Source organism: Pogoniulus pusillus, chromosome 7 (assembly GCF_015220805.1).
Source record: "Pogoniulus pusillus isolate bPogPus1 chromosome 7, bPogPus1.pri, whole genome shotgun sequence".
Taxonomy (NCBI): domain Eukaryota; kingdom Metazoa; phylum Chordata; class Aves; order Piciformes; family Lybiidae; genus Pogoniulus; species Pogoniulus pusillus.
Genome location: NC_087270.1, coordinates 21,062,413 through 21,085,165, shown reverse-complemented (window position 1 = coordinate 21,085,165; position 22,753 = coordinate 21,062,413). Strand labels below are relative to the sequence as shown.

The 22,753-nt window shown below is 43.1% G+C and overlaps 1 protein-coding gene across 7 annotated transcripts in view; it reads right to left on the bottom strand.

Moving 5' to 3' along the window:
• The window catches only part of MACROD2 (mono-ADP ribosylhydrolase 2), a 1,034,078-nt gene that overhangs the window by 88,607 nt on the left and 922,718 nt on the right, over nt 1–22,753 (bottom strand). For all 7 annotated transcript variants that reach the window (XR_010302823.1, XM_064146159.1, XM_064146160.1 and 4 more), the window contains one exon: nt 6,557–6,598. Coding sequence is in view for 6 of the 7 variants with exons in the window: in XM_064146159.1 (XP_064002229.1) it covers nt 6,557–6,598 (42 nt within the window). In the remaining variant the exon portion in view is untranslated. The remainder of the gene's footprint in view (nt 1–6,556; nt 6,599–22,753) is intronic.

The window sequence follows — 22,753 nt, the reverse complement described above, 5'->3', positions numbered from 1 at the left end:
GCAAGACCCCTTACTTCATCAAAGACTACCAGAGGGACCACCAGATAAAAGGAGACGTGTGGAAGAGACATCTCACATTCCTAAAAACTGATAAGGAAAACCCAACCTTTTCTTAGAATTAGTGATGAATATGTAATAGAATAGGGTATAAAAAGAGAAAACTGAAGGCAAAGGGTGTGCCTTAGGGTAGAGCAGAGTCTCTCCACGCACCCAGGCCTGTACATTGCTTGATTCCTGCAACTCTATTAAAGCCTTAACTTGCATGAACGCCAGTTTATGCCTGTTATTTATGACAATGCCATGAGTCTGTTCCACTTGCATGCTTAGATCAGAAAAACACTTAAATATATAAAGTCTACCTGTACTCAGGCTTAAAATATGCACTTAATAATGAGTTTGTTTAGATGCCTGAGAAGAGACAGGTGCTGGTCTTGCTGAGGACTAGGCACACTCTCAGCATCCCATTCTCAACTCCTTGACAGCTTGGCAGCTCAGTGGCTGTTTTGTACTGACAGACTCTTCTCTGTCCCCAAACTGGCACCTTTGGCCTGCATGCCCAGAGGGAAGCAATTCCATTGCTGTCTGTGTTCAGATCACCCCCTGTATGCTCCGCTAGGCAGTGTGGGGTTCCACAGAATCACAGAAAAGTGCACAGTGCAGCGTTCAGAGAAGCTCTCAGTCAGAAAGGCAGTGAGAAAAAGGGGAGAGATTTACCCCTATTGCCAAGCTGCGAGAAAAGAAGAGTCATGGTATTATCTCAAACTGATTAGCTAATTAGGAACTGGGGGAAAATGCTGTTGACACACGTATTACAAATTGCTTAAGTGTTCCAAAACCACCTGCCTCTTTCTGCTGTCATACACACCCCACACAATCATCTACTCTGTATGTCACTGGATTCTTAAGCAGCTCTCATCGATCAGATGCCCAGTTCTCAGAAAGAACTTGGCCTGCCATGAGCTGTGAAGACTCTTTTACCTTCTCCTCTTCCACAGGTATATGTACCTAGGACCAAAATGCTGAGAAGTTGCCAAATAGGACATCTGAAAGAACTAAATGAGGACGTCAAAGGGGAACTTGTAGAGTCAAGGGGAATATTGTGCTCATTCAAGAGACAAAACAGGAGCTACTTGGAGCCCAGGAAACTCAGAAAGATTCTCTGCCTGCACCCTTGAGAAACTGGATAGTTTAATATGTCAAAAAAAAAAAAAAAAAAAAAACCAACAAAAAACATGGATTTGGAATTTGGCAGGAAATTACATGAAGCAACAGCTCAAAATGTCAACAAAAATTCCAAAATGGCAATCTGAGAGTAATTGAATTCCATCTCATTTGCTGAATTTTAAGGAATGAGAATTAGCCAAAAAAGCCAAAGAGAATTATTCTTAAAAATATCTTCTAGAACAGAGTTTTTGATTCTTATCCACATAGTTCAGAGCATGAAGGGCCCTTAGCAATCAGTCAATTAAGATAGTTACTACAAAGCAGAACATGTTTTTGGGGCTGGCTTGGGATCAGAAGGGTAGACCAAAAAGCTGCCAAATAAAAGACAAGTTTGTCAACCCTTTAAAGGGGTTACTCAGGAGCAATGGTGATAGAGTTCAACAAGAACTTTGGATACAAAAGAGAGATCCTGAAAATAACCAGGCTTTTAAAGACTGATTCCTGCCAACACTCTCCTATTCTTTAAAAAAATAACTTGATTATTGACTTATGACTTCTTTGGTCCTAATGCCACTCTGAACTACCTGCTACGGTCCCTTTTTTGGTTGACAACAATTCACATCAGGAGACCGAATCAATAGGAGTGTTTCAATCAACACTCACCCCTTGAGTGATGAATTTTATCATCTAACCAATCTGTGAGGCTTCCTCCAGTCAAATGTCAATCAAGTTTAAGTGCAAATGTCCAGCCAGGTCTTTCAGGAGTAGCTGAATACATCAGATAATACGTTCGACATCTTAATTGACAGCACAAAGAGAGACAGGGAGGAGGTTTACATTCAGAGAAGTCAGAGCTGTTACTATCTCAAAAGCAATGATCTTTTTGCACTCTATAAAGAACCTCCAAATACTCACAAAAGGATGTAGAGGCACTATCCCAGGAGAACAAGATTTCAATCACAATTTTGCTGCTTTTTAGCAGATTTCTCTCATTCCAGAGACAGCAAAGGACCAGTGCAGGCTTTGAAAGAATGTCTTTTTATTACAGTCAAAATAGAACTCTTAACCCTTTCTGTTCTCCAACAGTTTCTACATCTTTCAGAAGTGTTAGCTAAATATTACTGGAATTTTGCCTGCCGATTTCTGTTTAAAAATAGCACACCTACACCAGCGTCCGAGCTGACCACATTAAAAGTTTTACTAACCCTGATCATCTGTGCAAAAAAAGGTTTCTGAGCTCTAACACCAGGAGAAATGATTCTTCTTTATAGGCTAATTCAGAGGGTCAACAAGCCACTTAAATCTCACAGTCTGTCTCCAAGTAAGCTATTCCCCAAATCCCTCACAAGTCCCCAGTCTCCCTGGTTACAAGTGATTGCTATTTTGATTTTAGGGAAAAAAAATAATAAAAGCAAAAAAGAAACATGAAAGGAAAGAGTAAGTCTTCCTCCAAATAAAAGCATCCAAGAGAGTGCACATAGTGGCACATACAAAGAAATCCTGTGATTTAATGCAGCACTGATTGCAGTAGGGCTTCCCTTGTTCACGTGAACATCCTGCCACTCTAGCTGGCTCTGTGACTTGAGTACCAATGAATGGGTGGGTAATTAGGATGCTCAGGATAGAAACAGGATAATCGGCATGGCGTTCATTACCAGCAACTCATAGATAGAAAATGAGAAACAGTAGTGTGGCAACATTCACACAGGTGAGGTCAAAAGGTTTAGGCACCTGGGGAGAGTGAAGCTGAGCAGGTTGGGGGACAAGATCAGTTCAGAATTGAAACTCTCTTCTGTGTGGTTTCTTTTTTTTTTTCTCTTAATGGTAAGACATTACCTCATGTCAGTGCATAATAATGTGACACTACTGTACAGAAATCTGGACCATGCTTCTCATAAAAGCACTTGCTTCTGTAATTTCCACATGCAATTACTGCAATTGCACACACAATTATGGCAGTATTAGAGCTTATTTTGCACGCTTCTGTGCACGGGTATGTGAATCTACGGGTATGAAACAAAGTCCTTCAGATGTTAAAGTTTAGAATAATCTTCCCTTAATGAAGCTTAAAACATTAAGCATCAGGACTCTGCACTGTTATATCACTGATGCTAAAGGCAGAAAAGACTATTAGGTTGTCTGGTCCTCCTCTTTGCCTGTGCAGGAAATAATTCATAAAGGAAAGGTGAGATGCAGGAGTGCAGGGGTCCGTACCTGCTATTACTGTACCTGCACTTTGGACTCACACCGTTCTAACAGCAACTGGATGGCATGTGATAACATCAACATGCTTTGAATTAAGTGCTGCCATGAAGTCATCAGCCGCTACAAGATACAGCTTCCACAATAGCAAACTGATGGCTTAAAATCCCAAGAATCCAATGCCATTGAAAAGAGTAACCTTGAGTGTGTATATTTAATAAGACTGGGTTATTTTTATTTTTAAACGTCTTTCTTACTCCAATATATGCAGTGATGTTATGTGAGTAACTGGCTAAAATGATCATTCATGCTTGTTTTTTTAACACAGATATTCATGGACACTATCTGAAAGATGCAGTTATGATAGTCCCTTATTTATTTTGAAGAGGAACCACTTCAGGGTGGCAGAAACACATGACAGATTACTTTCATCCATCACTCAGTAAAACACACATTTGGTCATCTGTTTCTCCTTATGTCTGGCTAATTCCCTAGCTGTTCCCAAGGCCTGATACTGTATGTATTGAAGTTAATGGACATATTCCCACTGACTTCAGCTGACACCAGACCAGGATAAGGTTTTTTTTCTTCCACCAGCTTTAAATTAGAACCAATTCTGTAACCTCTGTCTCATCCTCTTAAATTCTTCAAACTAGTACAGGTATAACAAGTCTACATCTCATTTGTGTACTTCCTCTGTTTTCCTTTGGTTCAATATCAGCCTTCAGACACACCCAGCCAACAGGAAGTTGGTGGCAGGGGAATTTAGGTGCCATTTAGAACATTTGAATCTCTGCCAAAGGTCCTATAACCGAGTAGTTTGCAACATGTGCTCTCCGGGAAGCCAACGTTTATTTTCTCTATTTTTTTCCCTCCTTAAGCACAGGACTTGGAGAAGTAACACCAAAGCAGATTGAAGACAGACAGCTCAAAAAAACAAGGTCATCAATATTGGTGCCAACTGCTGACTCCATCTGCTGGAGTCATGACCCATGAAGTCAAGTGGAATGAAGAATGATTATTCAATTAATAGCTTGAAGCAGTGACTAGAAGTTGCTACTCTATTTCCCCCTCAGAACAGTAAAAAGCAGATAACCTTCAAACTGATAAAAAAGAAAGCTCCCCTCAATGCAGGCATTAGGCATAGATTTACAATTTCCACAAAAGCATTCAACAATCTTTAAGAAGTCTGTCCACAAATAGGTCAAAAGGGCATAAATTCTGTGTATTTGCCCCACTACTGAAGCTGATACACTGAAGAGACTCCTTTTTAGCCACGTTAAGTATTGACTGCTGACACTCAAAGCACTCATTCCCAGCAATATCTCTGAGTATGTGCTTCTGAATCTCACAGCATCCTACAGGCAAACCTGCAAGGGAAGCTATGATCTCATCTCTCTCAGATGCACAAAGAGACAGATCAGGTAGGGAAATATCTTCCTCAAATTACTTAATTCAGTGATAATTTCCCAGAGCAGCTATGTAGCTTCACCTAAATTAATGAAGCTGTGAAGGAATACATGGCAAGAAAGAAGAAACCAGCTATTAAGTGAAAATGTACTCCTTTTTAATTCTAATTTAAAATGCTTAAAAAAACCCCACAACAATAATCAAAGTCATTTGCATAATCTCCATAAAAGCAACAAGATGAAAAATGCAAAATAATTGGGCTTATAAATTTATACATGCCATGCTAACTGTAAAAAATGAAATTGGACATGTGAGATGAATGCCACGAATTCAGCTGCAGGATAATATTTGGCAAAGGCTGGTTGTATAACGGCAGGGTTTTTATTTTCCTGCTTTTATGTATGCAGGCACGACTGTATCAATCACACTAATTGTATTAAAATTTCTAAAAGTTCCTATCCAGTAATCTCGACACCAGAAAGTAATTAGAATTGTACCTAATAAAATCAACAGGCCAGAACAGCCATAAAAGAACGTGCTAATCCATCAGCACAACACATATCTCCCTGTGCAGATCCATGTTTTCACATCCGTGCGTACACACTATTCTTCAGCTATTTCTCATTTCTAAGCTAATTAACTGCTTGCATAAATCATCACAATCCATCTTGCCCATTTAAAGCAGCCGACATGCTGCTTCCAAAGCTTGGCCCTCCATTTTCTGGCTGGCATGTATCTCTGCCTTTCTCTGGGTAGCTCTCCTTTCTGATCCTGTATCTTTTCACAAGAGAACCGAAAGTTCTTGCCCAGCCATTGGGCTAAGATGGGATCAGGGTCACAGAGACAACACACAGGCCTGGTGCATTGTCACAGATGGGTACTAGCTGGTTAGGAAGGAGAGACAGAGAAAAAGAGAGATTTCCACTGAGAACCTCTTGGTGAAGGCCAGTTGGAAAGCAGCTCTGCAGAGAAGTACTTGGGACTGCTGGTGGACAGCAAGTTCCTTATGAGCCAGCAATGTGTCCTCATGGCCAAGAAGGCAAATGGTATTCTGGGGTGCACTATGAAGAGTGTGACCAGAAGATCAAGAAAGGTTCTCCTCCTCCTTTACTGTGTCCTGGGGAGGTCACAGCTGGAGTATTGTGTCTAGTTCTGGACTGTCCAGGACAAGGGACTACTGAAGAAAAGTCCAATGGAGGGCCATGAAGATGATTAGGGGACTGGAGCATCTCTCTGAAGAGGAGAAGCTGAGAGACTTGAGGCTCTTTAGCCTAGACAAGACTGACAGAGGGTCTTACAAATGCTTATCACTACCTGCAGGGTGGAGGGACTGGGCTCTTCTCTGTGGTGGCCAGTGATAGGACAAAGGGCAAAGGATACAAACATGGCACACAAATCATGGTCACTAATCAGAACTGCAAATGACTGCAGAATTGCTGTATTCACACCTTTTCACAGGCAAAGAGACTGCAGAACTTTTATTAGTTCCCATTCATGTTCAAACTAGTTATTAATAAAACACAACTGAGCATCACCCACAGAATCATAACAGATGATAGCATTTAAAACGGTGGTCTTGGCCATTCTTATTGTGTACCATTTACTATCAGGGATAGTTTTCTCTGTGCTATGTTGAAAAACAGCACTGGCTGACTTAGCATTGGCAAGAAATGACTGGCACTGCTTATCACAAGCAAGACAATTAGTTGCAAGATTTTTTTCCATTTGGTTGGTGCTTTTGAGAAGTGATATATTTTAGCATAAAACATTGTTCACTCACCTTTCTCTTCACCCAGCTCAGTCCCTCCTTCACTATCATAATCTGTAGAAGGGAAAAAACAAAAACAAAAAAAAAAAAAAGAAGAAAATTAGTAAGAACACCAGGAATTGGTAAGGATATCAGGAAACACGGAAAACGAACAAGGGTTCTTCTGGGAAGGAAAAGTAAATTGCACCAGTACATGCTGAGAAGTGATCTGTTGGAAAGGAGCTCTGTGGAGAAGGGCCTGAGAATCCTGATGGTCAACAAGCTATCCATGGGACAGCAATGGGCCCTGGTGACCAAGAAAGCCAATGGGATCCTGAGGTGCATTAAGAGGAGAGTGACCAGCAGGTTCTCCTCCCCCTCTACTCTGCCCTGGTGAGACCTCACATGGAATGCTGTGTCCACTTTTGGGCTCCCCAGTTCAGGAGGGACAGGGATCTACTGGAGAGAGTCCAAGGGAGGGCTACAAAGATGATGAAGGCCTGTGAGGACACGCTGAGGGACCTGGGGCTGTTTGGTCTGGTGAAGAGAGGACTGAGAGGGGATCTGATCACTGTTCATAAATATCTGAGGTCTGGGGGTCAAGGAGGTGAGGACAAACTCTTCTCAGTTGTGCTCTGTGATAGGAGAAGAGGCAATGGGGATAAACTACAGCACAGGAAGTTCCCCCTCAACATGAGGAAGAACTTCTTTACTTTAAGGGTCACAGCACTGGAACAGGCTTCCCAGAGAGGTTGTAAAGTCTCCTTCTCTGGCGACTTTCAAGACCCATCTGGATGCATTCCTGTGTGACTTGCACTAGATCATGGTCCTGCTCTGCCAGAGGGTTTGGACTTGATGATCTCTTGAGGTCCCTTCCAACCCCTAACATCCTGTGATCCTCTGAACTATTCTGTCTTTAAATATCTTGCCCATATTCTAGTTTGCTTAACATTTTCCAGTGAGATCTGGAGGTGGATGGGAAATAAAGGTCTTGATATTAGGGTGCAATTAATAGACACAGGAAATGCAAGGAATGAAACTGGACTCGATGCTCTCAAAGGTCTTTTCCAAGCTGGCTAATTCTGTGAAATTATGTATAATTTACAGAATTTTGTACATTATGACTCATATAAATTCAAGTTGCATTCTCTTCTCTAGCAGAGTTTTTTGTGTTATTTGTCAAGTTTCACTTCCCCTTTTTTCTCGGGGAACAGCGAAAAACAGAGCTGGCTATGTTAAGAGGAGAACTAGTTATTCAGAAGTCATACCACATAAAGAAGTCAGGATGAATTGTTTTGGTTGGAAAAGTCCTCCAAGATCATCGAGTCCAAATGATCTTGCCAAGCAGGACTTCAATTTCAGACCAAACTTGGGTTAGGCAAACACTGAATATTTGTAATGATGACGATGATATATGAAGAAAGAAGATTCCTTTTGACAAAAGTTGCATTTCAGTAACAAAGAAATTTCTAACTGTAAGTTGTTTTGATGAGAGAGGTGGAAAAATTATTAGCCTTAGTTAACATCCAGGTAATGCAGTGTTTCAGAGCCTTAATGTTCCTAATTCCCATAGATTACATTCACAACTGTTTACATGTATCTGAGCATGTGCAAGTTCTCTTACAGGCTTACAATTTCTGTCTGAAGCTTAACATCTTCCAAACTTGTGTCTGTGCATACTATGAGCACCATTAGAACCCAAAGGAATTTTGTGATATTATGATCAGTGGAAATGGAAAGTAACAGTAGCATTTAGATCCTAATTTACAGGCTCAGATCTTTACACTGTTAAATCCACAGAGATCCAAATGCTGTCACACATGCTATCTTGGTTAAGCTCTGCTTTCATCAAGATTTCAGGCCTGGAATATTATTTAAGAAGCAGGAGAACACAACAATTGCTTAATAGCAGAGACTTCCATGGGGAATTAGGTTAAAATACTGAGTGTGAGAATTTCCATGGATGTTTGTGAATGTCCAGCAGACAGATCTGTATCCACCCTTCATCCCCCTCCATTTCATTCAGACACAATCTGGAGGGCAAGACCTCCTTGCTACCTAGATGTCCCTGAAAGGAGGTTGAAGTGAGGTGTGGGTTGATGTCTTCTCACATGCAGCAAGTAACAGGGCAGGAGGAAACAGTATCAAGTCATGCCAAGGGAGGTTTAGGTTGGATATTAGGAACAATTTCTTCCCAGCAAGGGTTCTCAGGTGATGGAACAGACTGCCCCAGGAGGTGGTGGAGTCACCATCCTTGGAGATATTTAAAAGACATGTGGACATGCTGCTGATGGATGTGGCTTAGTGGTAGTGGCTTAGAAGCAGTGATGAGATTGTGAGCTCCACGTGAGAGACTGGACTTGATGACCTCAAAGGTCTCTTCCAACCTTGACAGTTCTATGATTCTATGGCTTTCTGAAGCCAGTAAATGACAGCAGGTTACATTTCTCTTCTCCTGGGCTTTAGACCAGCCCAAAGGATTGGGACTGAATCAAAGCAGTGTGTATTTTACGTCCTTTCTCCTTCTGCAAACAGTTGTTTTGGAGATCAAAAAAGCACATGGGCCCCTACAATACAAATATAAATATGTGTACAGAAACTTCAAGGGGCTTTGACAAGTTTTGAGTTAGGAAAACGAAAAGAAATCTTGTTAAGGGCAGAAGGGATTCCTCCAGTGACTTTGGCAAAGCCAGAATTTTCATCTAGAGTCCTGACACTTTTCAACAAACCATTCAGAAAACATTTGGTTAACTGAGCAATGAATAATGATTGAATTTCCAATAACATATTCTTTCCATGGAAGTGTTTATAACGAAATCAGCATGGTAAAGTTTGAAATTAATCTAAGGCTTGACACCAAATCAGCAGAATATAATACCTTAGCACATATATATCACCTGGTCTTCCGTGGTAGTTCTTAATTATAATTCTGAAAGTGACTTGGAACATGAAATTCCCAAAGCAACAGAACAGCTTCAAAGCTGGTGATAATGGACACAGACAAGAAATCAGATGTTATTAAAAAGGAGTGAGGTCATTTTGCAATATAATTATGAAGAGGCTTTTGTGAACTGATTGTGAATTAAAGGCTGTTTTGTTTTGTTTTCTGGGGAAAGGAACCTAAGTCACACCAAAAGGTGGTAAAGTCCTTCTGAAAATGGGATTTGGGCTCCCAGTCATTTGCTGACACAATCTCTAGGTCATTGAGGTGTGTATGTATCTGCTCTTGGTTAGTCTTCTGACTGGAGAATGGCTTCCCTATGTAAAGCCCTGGATTTTGGGAAGCTCTGTCACAATGACCTTGCTGGAATGACAAAGTTTGCAGCCTGGAGTGAGAAGAAAACTTACAGTGACTCACTTCAAGGGTCAGCCCTCCCACAAGAAAACTCACATCAGTATTTAAAAGGCTTAGGAGAAAAGGAAGCCATCTAACCCAAAATGTGGCATATGGCTGAAAGTCCAAAATCTTAGAGCTTACTGATTGGGCTATGGTATATAAAATTAAGCTATCAGATCAGTGATGTATGAGAGGACAGTTTACAGTCAAGCATAATTTACAGTTGAGAGTTAACCTATGATTGAAATTCATTCCCTCTCATGCTGTCTGGGGTATATCTCTAAAGATGACAGAACTTAGCATTTGGGAGCAAGTTGCTTGGAGCATACACATCTGTGTAAGTCAGAGGCTTCCTGACAGAGTCATGAACCAAGTGATGCCTTTTACTCTTTCACTCCCTTCTCCCTTGTTACCTGCCAAGCTTTATGTAACAGAGTAATTGCACCATACCTGCTCTTGCTGACACTGAAGAAGAGGATGCCTTTGCCTGCCATATACCTTTTGTTTGGTTTGGGGTTGTTTTTTTTTTGCCTTGCTGATCAGGTTCTTTCTCTATCTGACTAGTTGCTGCATACAAGCAAACAGAAGCCAGATGGCTAAAACCATCAATCTCTGGTAAGATTTATGTAGGGAACAGAGAGGTGAAAGGCTCTAAATACTGCTGCTAATCCCCAAAGCCATTAAACCACCTCCTCCTTGTTGCTCACGCTTCTATTTGCATTCTTCCTCACGTTAGCAGGCAGCGAGTCAGCGCTGTACTAACACCTTTTATTTTTAACTGCACATGCACTGAAGTGTTCTCGCCGGAGACCCAGCTCCACGCCGCAGGAGGCTGCTCCTTCATCTGCATTCAGGGCCCGCATAAAGGACTGTGTGAGCTCCCTGTGCAGGCTGCCAGCTCCTCTCTGCTTCTTTTACTTTGCCTCGCCTCATCCTTCAGGATTTGTTCCTTCTCTCAGCACTTTCTGCTGTTTCCTGATTTCCAGATGTTTCCTTATTCCACTCCATCCCACGTGTCTCAGTCTGCTCCTCCTTGCGAGTGCAGCTCCTTGTAGGGATTATACCTAGAGGTGGGGCTAGGAGGGCGCTGCAGGACAGGACCAAACTCCCTTCTGCGGCCCCTGGGTTGGGAAGCGGCAAGGAGACTGGCAGAGCAGTACAGGAGCCTGCAGTGACAAGTTGGTGATCATGCTGTTGATTCTTCAAAAAAGCACAAGACCCCAACAAAAATGATGAAACTTTCCAGCCACTGACAGCTGCAGCCATCCTGATGAGCTTATTTGCTGTATGAAAATAGGGGTGCAGCTGGAAAAGTCCCTGCTGTCAAGCACTTGCCCACAACCTGCCTGTACAGTTGCCACTAGAATAACAGAGGATGATTGGCACAACAGTCTCACAACGCTAAGGAAAAGAGATCCCATTGGGGTGGTGTCTGCTTGCTCAAACAAAAACCTTTTTGCATCCAGTGTTGGAGTGGGCAGCAGTATGGTGCCCACCTGATGCCAACTGTCTAAACTACTGGTAACATTAGGTTTCCAGCTGCTGGAAACACTTGCCTTTCCATAACTTTGTCCCAAAGCTTTACTCACCAATCTAGATGTTCATCTTAATATCCTTAAGGATCGCTTATGCTTGATTGTTTAAAACTACTGCTGCTACTCAACAGGAGCTTCATAGTAATGTACAAGCTTGTAGTGGGTGGGGAACTTCCCCCTCACCCAGTTAAAATTTACCAGAGCAGCTGAGATGGATTGGAAGTGGTCACATGCAGAGAGTTGTGATCAACAGCACAATGACCACAGGGAGACCGGTGACAAGTGGTGTCCCTTAGGGGTCAGTGCTGGGACCAGTGCTGTTTAACATCTTTGTCAGCAACACAGGCAGAGGAATTGAGTCATCAGCAACTTTGCAGATGACGGTAAGCTGTGTAGCACAGCTGACTTGTTAGTGGGCAGGGATGCCATCCAGAGAGACCTGAACAGGCTGGAGAGGTGGGTCCAGGCCAACCTCATCAAATTCAACAAGGCCAAGTCTATGGTTCTGCACCTAGTTTGGCACAGTCCCAAGCACAGATACAGGCTGCTGTCAAATGGCTGAGAGCAGCCCTGAGGAAAAGAACCTGGGGGTCTGGGTTGATGAAAAGCTCAACATGAGCTGGCAGTGAGTGTGCGCAGCCCAGACAGCAACCATGTCCTGAGCTGCATCAACAGAAGCGTGGCCAACAGGACAAGGGAGGAGATTCTCCCTCTTTGCTCTCGTCAGACCCCACCTGGAGTACTGTGTGCAGTTCTGGAGCCCCCAACACAAGAAGGACATCAAACTGTTGCAGGGAGTCCAGAGGAGGCCAGGATGATCAGAGGGCTGCAGTGCCTCTCCTATGAGGACAGACTATGAGAGTTGGGGCTCTTCAGCCTGGAAAAGAGAAGGCCTTGAGGAGACCTTGTAGTAGTCTTCCAGTATCTGAAGGGGGCCTACAGGAAGGCTGGGGAGAGACTATTTACAAAGTCTTGTAATGGCAGGATGAGTGGTAATGGGTTTAAACTGGAAGAGAGGAGATTCCAACTAGATGTTAGGAAGAAGTTCTTTACAGTGAGGGTGGTGAGACACTGGCACAGCTTGCTCAGGGAGGATGTGGATGCTCCCTCCCTGGAGGTGTTCAAGACTAGGATGGACAAGGCCTTGAACAATCTGTTCTGGTGAGAGGTGTCTGTGACTATGATGGGAGGTTGCAACTAGATGACCTTTGAGGTCGCTTCCAACCTAAACTATTCTATAAAGCTGTATTTACAGCAAAGATAGATTTACAAACATATACACACAATATATTAACAAGTATTTAGAATTACAGAATCACAGAATCACCAAGGCTGGAAAAGACCTCCAAGATGATCAAGTGTAGCCTATAACCTAACACCACAACATCAGCTAAACCATGCCACCAAGTGCCACATCCAATCTTTACTTAAACACCAGGAATGATGACTCCGCCACCTCCCTGGGCAGTCCATTCCAGTGCCTAAGGACCCTTTCCATAAGGAAGTGCTTCTTATCATCCAACCTAAACCTTCCCTGGCACAGCTTCAGACCATGCCCTCTTGTCTTGCCACTAGTTGCCTGGGAGAAGAGCCTGACCCCTACCTGACAACAACTTCCCTTCAGGTAGTTGTAGAGAGTTATATACAGTTAAGAAATAACACAGAAATCCAAACTTGCCGCTGGACAAATAAAGTCCATATGGGGCCCAATGCCACCTTCTCTCTTTCCCAAACAAAACAACCAGAAAGGCTTAGGTGTTGTCTGTTAGCCAAGGCTAGTGGAAGAGATAAGCACAAAGTAAAGGAGAAGCTAAGAGATCTAGTGGCCCAGAGCAAAGAAGCCAAGAATTGTTTATACTTTGGCTTTTTATAACTTTTAGCAAACCAATGAATGATATAGATTTTGTTATAGTTTTCTTTTTACTTCCAATGATAATTCCTCTCATTAGAATATTCCAATCAGCCTTAAATCAGTCTTAAACCACTACAAGGCTCTACACACACCTCTAACTTAAAAGAGCTGGTGTTTTTGCAGCATAGCAAACCACATGAGAACACCCTAGCATGTGATAAGGCTTGCAGTAACTTAGAAGTCCACAAGCAAGCCCTTTTGGCTGTTTTGATCCTTACACCTCAGCTCTCCCCAGGGAGAAAACAAAGAGTGACCAATAGTACAGAAGAGAAAGGAATGTTTTCTGTTACTCTCTGTACGTCCTGGTCTCACTGCAGCAGCGGTGCAGTTTTCCTTCCCGTGTGTTGCTTAGTTACACCAGTCCCACAACATTGGAGTCTCACTGAATGTAAAACCTGTTTGTAGCTTTTGAAGCAATATGAAACAATATGAGATAGAAATCCTTAGTACTAACCTCCTAAGAACTTAGGAGCTGGGTTGTGGGGTTTTTTTGGTCACCCCATAGATGGCTTCTTTTATGTACTGTATCACTTGATCTGCTGTAAAATACACATAGCCCTATGAGTCTGAGCTGCACGGAAATGCTATGCAGTAGCTCATGTTCCTGCTGCGAGTGAACTGGACAAGACTGTTCCAGTGCAGGAAACGGTGCTTGCATCCAGGATTTCTATTTCCCAGATGCTTCTACCTTACACAAAAGGAATGAGGAATTCTTTGGGAAAATATACAGCAGGTTTTTAAAGAGAAGCTATCGCAAAGCTTCCTTATTTCCTGCCTGCCCTAAAACACTGAAAACAATGGAGTTTTGTTTACTCTAGTGCTAAAGTGGAATTTCTCACCCACATGCATGCTAATGTAGCAGTCACACAAAATGCTATGTTTTGCATGCCATGACACATTTCTAAATACAAGCTTCTAACAAAATCTCATCAGTAACCTGAGGCAGAGGCAATCAAATGAGACAAACACAAATTTAACTGCATCCTTTGCAATTAGAAGCACTGGAGCACATGAAGTGACTCAGTGTCAGCGACCAAAGAGGACACAGGGTATTTCTGAGCGTGACATAAAATGCTTTACATGGGGTCCCACAATATGTAATACAGCAGGAAGAAAAGATATCTGATCAAAGATGTATTCACATAAGGTGAAAACCTCTGCTTGCTCACCTTGTGGTGCCAGGCATCCATGGGTGAAGGACCAAGCACACAACAGAATGGAAATACATTTGCCTCCCCCTACCAATCTATCCTTGAGCCTAAGGTTATATATAGATCGTGGTGATTAATAGCCACTACTGGGCCAGTCCTTTGTTGGTTCAGCTAATCCTCTTTTAAACTATATTTAAGACCTACAGGCTCTGCAGCACCTCAAAGCAAGCATTCTTATAACTGAATTATGTGTTGGGTGAAAACCTGCTTCCTTTTGATTGCTTTCATCCCGATTCACCATTTCCTGGGACACCTTATACTCCCTGTGTTACGAGGGATGGTAAATACTTGCTCCATATTCACCTTTCCCATTATTGCACTCATCATCTTTCCTGTGCTCTCCCACACTGTTAACACATGTGGCAGTTTAGTCTGCATCTGCATGATGTCTGTGCCTTCAAGGGCATCCTCATTGTCTGCCACTTTGCTGTTTCAACAAGGTCCTCATCTTGATGCCTCCCAGGAGCTGAAAAGCTCAGAAATTTGGAATGGACAAATGCACAGAAACAGACACCTTCTCTGACTGCAGGCTTCACTCTTAGTCTCACAAAAGAAGACAAGGAAAGCACCTACAAGATGCTGACAGAGCAAAGAAGAGGAGGCTCCACTCAGGAAAGCAAAAGCTTACAAGATCAGCACTTTACAGATTACAGTTCCATTGTCTGTCCATAGCCTGCTCTGAACAGTGCCATTGCTGCTACCAAGAAGGCGGCAAACAATTTTCCAGACAATATAGCACACAATACAGCAAGGCACTGTCAGACTTCACACAACCAGAGGACTTAAGCCCAGATTTTGAGGTGACCCATACTTATGACACAGACAAAGCCTAAAGCAAGGCTCTGTCAGCAGTCAGCCAGGGAATAACTCTGAAGGAATCACACCAGGAAGTTTTATTATGATTCACATTGATGCAGGAAACTACCCATTCACTTTTGATCAGGTACTGGAAACCCAATGCCATGTTGGAAAGTGCTAGGAACGTTTTCTTGCTCTGCCTGTCTCTTAAAATGCTGAAAATAGTAGCTGAGCCATCAATTACACAAACTCTGCCTCCCAAGAACCACTCCTGAGCTGCATTTTATCCTTCTTCCTGCACCACACTGAGATGCTAGCGAAAAGGGCCAAGACAATGAATGGTAGGACTGGCACAGTCATTGACATAGTGAATGAAGACAAAAAGCCATAGAACAGTTTTGTTTCACAGTTTTATGAACACCTTCAGCTTTCAGCTAGCTTAAGATTTTATGAGGTGTTTCAGACATGTTTTGAAATGGACAGGTATTGTGAGCATTATGGCTATACTAAACTTTTGGATTGAGAACATTTTTTACAGCACCTGTTTACACTGAAGTTGTGCTACTTTGAGCCTAGCTAGAATGTTTTGGTGAGAAGAACTAGATTACAGACTGTGAAAGGAAAACAAGGCTGATGTCTACCTCACTCATAGGCATGCTGAGAGATACAAGAACAAGAATCCAAACATAGATAAAGGCACTTCTTCTTGGGGCATTGCCTGAGCGGCATTTCTTTCTCTAGCCTCTCTGCCATCTCTCCGATTACCCTGGCCAAACCTCCATTCTTCCTTGGGACTGGGGTAAGGTTGAGAGGGGGTGGGAGAAGGAGGAAGGGTGGTTGGGAGCCCCTCCTGGGGACTCAGGTTTCTGGGAGGGCTGTTGTGTTTCTGTATTACCTTTTACCTTGTATATTTCTGTCTATAACTGTATATACTGCAAATATCTACTTGTATATTGTGCCAGCTGTAAATGTAAGCTTCATTCAAATTTCCAGAGCCAGCTGAGTCTAGCCTGGGTGATTTCCAAAGTGGAGGGGGGGGGGCAGGTAACACCCAAACCACCACAGGAGTGTACTTTGTCAGGATCCACAGGTGCTGTGAGAGATGGAACCAGAGCAAAGACAGCATCTTATTCTGGTGCACAGGCTGCTACACCTCCCCTATGTAGGTGTTTCCTTTGAAACCTCTACTACTGATAGACAAAGAAACATCATGGCTAATGGTGGGGTTGTGCTTCTCCTCAGTTGTTTTGAATTAGATCCTTCAGCAAGGGGTCTTGTAGAATCCATCTGAGGATCTGTGATGGTTTGGGTGTTACCCATCCACCCTCACAATTCACCCAGACTAGACTCGGCTGGATGGAAGTTAAGGAATGAAGCTATTATTTCCCCCCCTCTTTCTTCTCACAGCTAAGGATTTAATTTCTATCAGTAAAATATTCCAGTTAGTCTTAAACCAGCACAGGATCATATCATCTAATAGGATGACAGCTCAAAGGGATGCAAGAAGCATTTCACAGAATCATTGAGGCTGGAAAAGACCTTTGAGATTGAGTCTAGCCTATAACCTAACACCACAACATCAACTAAACCATGCCATCAAGTGCCACATCCAATCTTTTCTTAAAGACCTCCAGGGATGGTGACTCCACCACCTCCCTGGGCAGTCCATTCCAGTGCATAATCACCCTGTCTATGAGGAAGCGCTTCCTAATACCCAACCTAAACATCCCCTGGCTCAGCTTCAGACCATGCCCTCTTGTCCTGCCACTAGCTGCCTGGGAGAAGAGCCTGACCCTCATCTGACTACAACTTCCCTTCAGGTAATTTTAGAGAGTGATACAGTCCCCTCTGAGTCTCCTCTTCTCCAGCCTGAACAACCCCAGCTCCCTCAGCCTCTCCTCACCCATGTGAAATTGTCAGTGTGCCACAAGCTTCACCAAACCCACTATTGTCTTCCATTCACACACACACAAAAATCTTCTCTCATCTCTGCCTGAACGCAAGATTCCCTCTCAGACTGGAAATCTGAGGGGAATGCTGAATGCTGGCATGGAGTTCTGAGCAGGCCAGATGGCGATGAATGCATAAATACTGAGTGGTACCCTGGTACACTCTCAATGGCTTGATACACAGAGCTGGAATGGGATGCATGGCCATGCACTGTCCAACTGCACATTCACCATTTGAAAAGCCAAGCAGCATCTCCAAGTGACAAGCCAAAAAATCCAAAAGCTAGCGAAACCAGAGTGCCCTGAGCATCCCAACACAAGAGCAGGGTTGGCAGCTCCATCGGAGCTGTGGGGTCAGCCAAGTGAGGCTCGTTTTACTCCTTCTAGCAAACAGACCTGAGCTGCAGGTGATCCTGCCCACAAGCAGAGCATAGGCCAAAGATGACACCTTGTTTCTGCTGCTGCTGTGGCTGGTCAGTCTGGTTCTGTCCCACATTTTGCTCAGCCCCACACATGTTCATACACCCAGAGCGGGTGCCTGGACAAAAACATGCTCCATGTCATCAGCAAGGACACAGTCCCTCCACAGTTCCTTGAAAGCTTTGAGCTAAAGCGGGGAAGAAAGGGAGATCTGAGTGCCTCTAGATTAACCCTTGAAAAAACCAGGCAGCTATCAGCTGTCAACATGACAACCTGAAAAATCTATGTGAGGATGGGTGAAGTTGCTGCAACCAAACCTTCAGCAAGGTCCTCACTGATCGGGAGGAGAAGGATAAAGGGATTTTAATTTGTCCCCAGGTCTTACACCCTAATGCCCATTTCTGGTGGCTCCAAATCCTGGCGGCCTTTGCACGCCTGCCTGGACCATTCAGAAAAAAGCAGAGCCTGGTGACTTATGAAGGACATTCCTAGCCAGGTGAAACCTCAGATAAAGGATATCAGGTATTTCCAGTAAACTGCTTGGCACTTCTCCACACAGTAAAATAAAGCTCATGCAAAATATTTTGTGGAATATATTCTGGTGATGAATTAAGGAAACGAATCGGCTCATGAACACTGCAAATGCAAATAGAGGCTAAATTTATCAAACAAATTACCCATTTGATACAGGATTACTTAGTAAGGGCTAAGTTATGATTCCTTTGCTCACGCAGAAGATGGCTTCAGCCCCAGTGAAGCCTGCCACACTAAGTGGAGAGGGCAATGCTTCTCAATACCAGCACAGAAATTACAACCTCTCCTTAAGAGTTTGCTCACGTATTCTTGCAGGGATCTGCCTTTTTAATACAAAGCCCTTCATTCAGCCATTTAGACAGTTTCCAATTTGATTCCAAGCCTGGTAGATCTCTTAACAATTAATTTCCTCTGCAATTGTAATATATTTGCACATTTATGCACAGCTAGGATGCTGTGCATCTTCCTGAAGTAACAGAAGGATTAATGTAAGAGAGGAGCTCTTAACTCTGTATGCTTTGGGTAGTGGGGACACACAGTGTTTTCATCAACCAGGATAAAAGCAGAAAATGCACTAAATGGCATAACCTGGAACAGAAGGCAGATACTTTTCTTTCAGGATGAAGCAATTTAATTCTCTTTTTCCTAACATCAACTGATATGACTCAGGAAAAAAAAAAAAAAAAAAAAAAAAAAAGGAAAGAACAAGCTCTTGGGCTCAGCATCCTTTCATTAGCTCTGAAAGGACACAGAGTCTAAAAGCTTGCACCTTCCATCTATCAACTGGTCTAATAAAAGTGCAAACCCATCCTCTCTCTAACAATTTTAGCAATGCTTTCGTCAAGTAATTCTGTTACTCTGTTTAAAGGAGTAAGAATGCAATAAAACCTTGAATGCTGCAGCTTCACAGTACCCTTTATAACATTATTTTTGGCTAAAGAACAATTTCTGAAAAAAAAAATTCCCCTCTCCAGTCCCCTGATGGCAGGTGGTAGATTTAGAAACACTTTAAGCATTACAATATGAGATAAATCTTTCATAATATACAACAGCCACCATGAAAAAACAAGCATTTGCCAAAGGTCCTCACAAGATTATATATCTGACATATGAAGTAGCTAGCTATGCACAGCAGAGAAGAGGAAAAACAAAATCAAAAGGTGTCTCTGCCTCCAGGTGGCAACTGTTTACAAATACTCTTGATTTTATTGCTATGAATAGCATCCTAGAAGGATGCATCACTGTAAGGTAACTCTAGCTTTTCAAGGGGGACTTTATGCAGCATTTCCTGGTCAGTGTTATAAATAGATGTGTATAGGGTTAACACTCCTGGGGGAGTGACCCTGAACCTGACCCTAGGGGTCTTGGCCCCTCCCCAGGGGTGGGCCACACTCCAGGTGATGGTTAGCCCACTCCCCCCACTTCCTGCGGTATAAAAGAGGAGCACTTCCTGCTCCTCACTCTCTTGCTCTTTCTCCCTTCCTGCGTTCATGATCACACACACACTGATACTGCATACCAGCACAACACGTGGCAGCCACGAGGCAGAGACACCATCACACTACTCGGGTTGTATCCATCCCTGTTTGTATTTTTGCTGTTTTCCCTTCCTTATCCTTTGTAAACTCCCCTACCTCCAATCCCTTTTTCTAAGTTATTGTTAAACTTTTCCTTTTTAACTTCCAAATCGAGTGAGATTGATTTATTTGGGTGTCCCTACCTTTATCTCTCTCCCTGTCTTTTGGGGAAAGGAGGGGGAAGAGGGGAGGGCACTCTATAAATTCTATAAATTGTCATTGGGTCTACCAAATTTATAAGAGTCTCTGGGAACCTGCATTTGAACCCAAGACAAGATGGATTTAGCAACAGAAGTAATTCCTCGTAGCTAGGCTTCATGCAGAATCCTGCTGGAAGAAACAAGGAATTCCAAGAGAAGAAAACGGCATGAGCACCATCAGCTCCTTTCCCGGAAAGCTCACTCATAATACTAGTAGCAATGAATCCAGCGACATAAGAACTAGACATCTGTGCCAGAACTGCAGGCAGGGATACTTTATTTGCCTGAAAGAAATGTAGCAAGACATTCTCTCAGATTAAGTAGAGAGAATTTCCCAACACAGCTGAAGGGAGAATGGCTAAGCTTTTTCATTCCACTAGGAGCTAGGAGTCAACTGGTAAAACGAAAGAAACGCTTCAATCTTTATTGCACCTAATATATTAAAACATTGATCCGTATTAGGTGGATAAGGTTGCTCATTCTATTGAAACAGTCTTCCACCCTCACTCTTCTTCTACAGGACATACAAAAACTTTCCAGAAAAAAACCCAGAGACTAATAGAAAATTCTGCAGGGAACAGCATCTTTTACTTCCTACATAAAAGAAGATGTTTTTGCTGGACAATCACTAAGATGAGATGCAGAGTCTGGGTTAAAGACTAAGTGGCACTCCCACCTCGGAGCACGCTGGCTTTGGCACAGGTTCTGTAGAGGCTTCTGATTGCTGAGATGAAATCAGATATGCTGAGCCTGTGACAACTGGTCTGTTACTGAACAGCTTTGCTATGCTCCAAAGATACAAAATTACTTAGAAGTCTGCCTTTTCTCCCTATGCATTTAAAGTTTGTAAATGACAAGGCTCTTGGCAGTTGTCCCACTATCAAGACTATTACTCAACTAATTTCTTTGGCATCCCACTCGTGAAATAGGTCTAATGATATGTTCGACTAATGGAACAATTTCCCTATATCTATATTCCACTTACTCTAATGCACTGAGGTGCAACTCCAGCCTTGTTTCATTATCACTCGACTAGCTCAAGCACTTGGATGTCTTTTTGGATTTATTAATGTACCGAGTTTAAAGTAATAACTATTTATGTATGTAACTTCATGAATATATTCTTCTTTCTAAGCATTTTTGTCCACATCTATTAAAGAAGATAAATTTAACAATGTTTCTGAGTGTCAGACACTTTTAAGCCTGTCTCAGTGCTTTTTCTCTGTTTTTGCAGCCCAGAAAGTCAACCAGATCCTGGGCTGCATCAAGAGAATTGTGGCCAGCAAGTCAAGGAAAGTGATTCTCCCCCTCTACTCTGCACTGGTGAGATCCCACCTGGAGTACTGCATCCAGTTCTGGAGCCCCTATTACAAGAGGGATATGGATGTGCTGGAACATGTCCAGAGAAGGCCCACAAGGATGATCAGAGGGCTGAGGCTGCTCTGATACGAGGAGAGACTGAGGGAGTTTGGGCTATTCAGTCTGGAGAGAAGAAGACTCTGAGGTGACCTTATTGTGACCTTTCAGTATCTTAAGGGGGTTTACAAGAAAGCCGGGGAGAGACTTTCTAGGATGTCAGGTAGTGATAGGACCAGGAGGAATGGAACAAAGCCAGAAATGGGTAGATTCAGACTGGGTGTTAGGAAGAAGCCCCATCCCTGGAGGTGTTTAAGGCCAGGCTGGATGAGGCTCTAGACTGCCTGATCTAGTGTAGGGTGTACCTGCCTAGGGAAGTGGGGGTTGGGACTAGGTGATCCTTGTGGTCCCTTCCAACCCTTAATGAATTCTATGATTCTCTAAGCTTAAAGCAATATCTCAGTGCTACTTTCTCCTGTTTGTGTTCAAAGAGTGTCCCATCAATTTACATTTAGTCTACCCTTAAAGACTTCAATTTCACTACACTAATAGATTCAGTGAAAAACCAAACCAAAAAAACTCCATAATTGTGGCAATTCCTTCCACAGTCTAAATATCAGGAATTCATTGCCAAAGGCAGAGGCAGTTGTTAATTCCTGGACACAGAGCCATGATGACTAAGCCCTCTGTGCAAGAAACCAGTCCTGCAGAGAGATGGAATATCCCAATAGTAGGAGGGGTTGCTGCTAACTTATCAAAATCACATACTACATTAAATGCATACATAATCCATGGGAGACCAGAAAAAAACACAGACATGATGGTCATCTGGTGATTGCCATCCAGGATTGTCTTACCAGTAGGCTAAGGATGGGGCTGACTTCAGCTGACACCTGTGGAAGTGGTGGCACTCCACTGAAAAGCTGCCAATTCTGGACAGCAAAGCAAGCCTGATTGTGAGGCTTTCACCAGGGCACTCCTTCAGAAAACAGAACCAAATACTGGGTCTGCACACATCACAGAATCAACCAGGTTGGAAAAGATCTCTAGGATCATAGAGTCCAACCTATCAACCAACCCTTCTGATTAACTAAACCATAGCACTAAGTACCTCACCCAGCCTCTTTTTAAACACTTCTAGGGATGGTGACTCCACCACCTCTCTGGGCAGCCCATTCCAATGGCAAATCACTAACTTCTTCCTAACAGCCAGCCTAAACCTGCCCTGGCACAACTTGAGACTGCATCCCCCTGTTCTGTCATTGGTTGCCTGGGAGAAGAGACCAACCCACACCTGGCTACAGCCTCCTTTCAGGTACTTGTAGAGAGCAGTAAGGCCTCCCCTGAGGCTCTTCTTCTCCAGGCTAAACACCTCCAGCTCCCTCAGCCCCTCTTCACAGG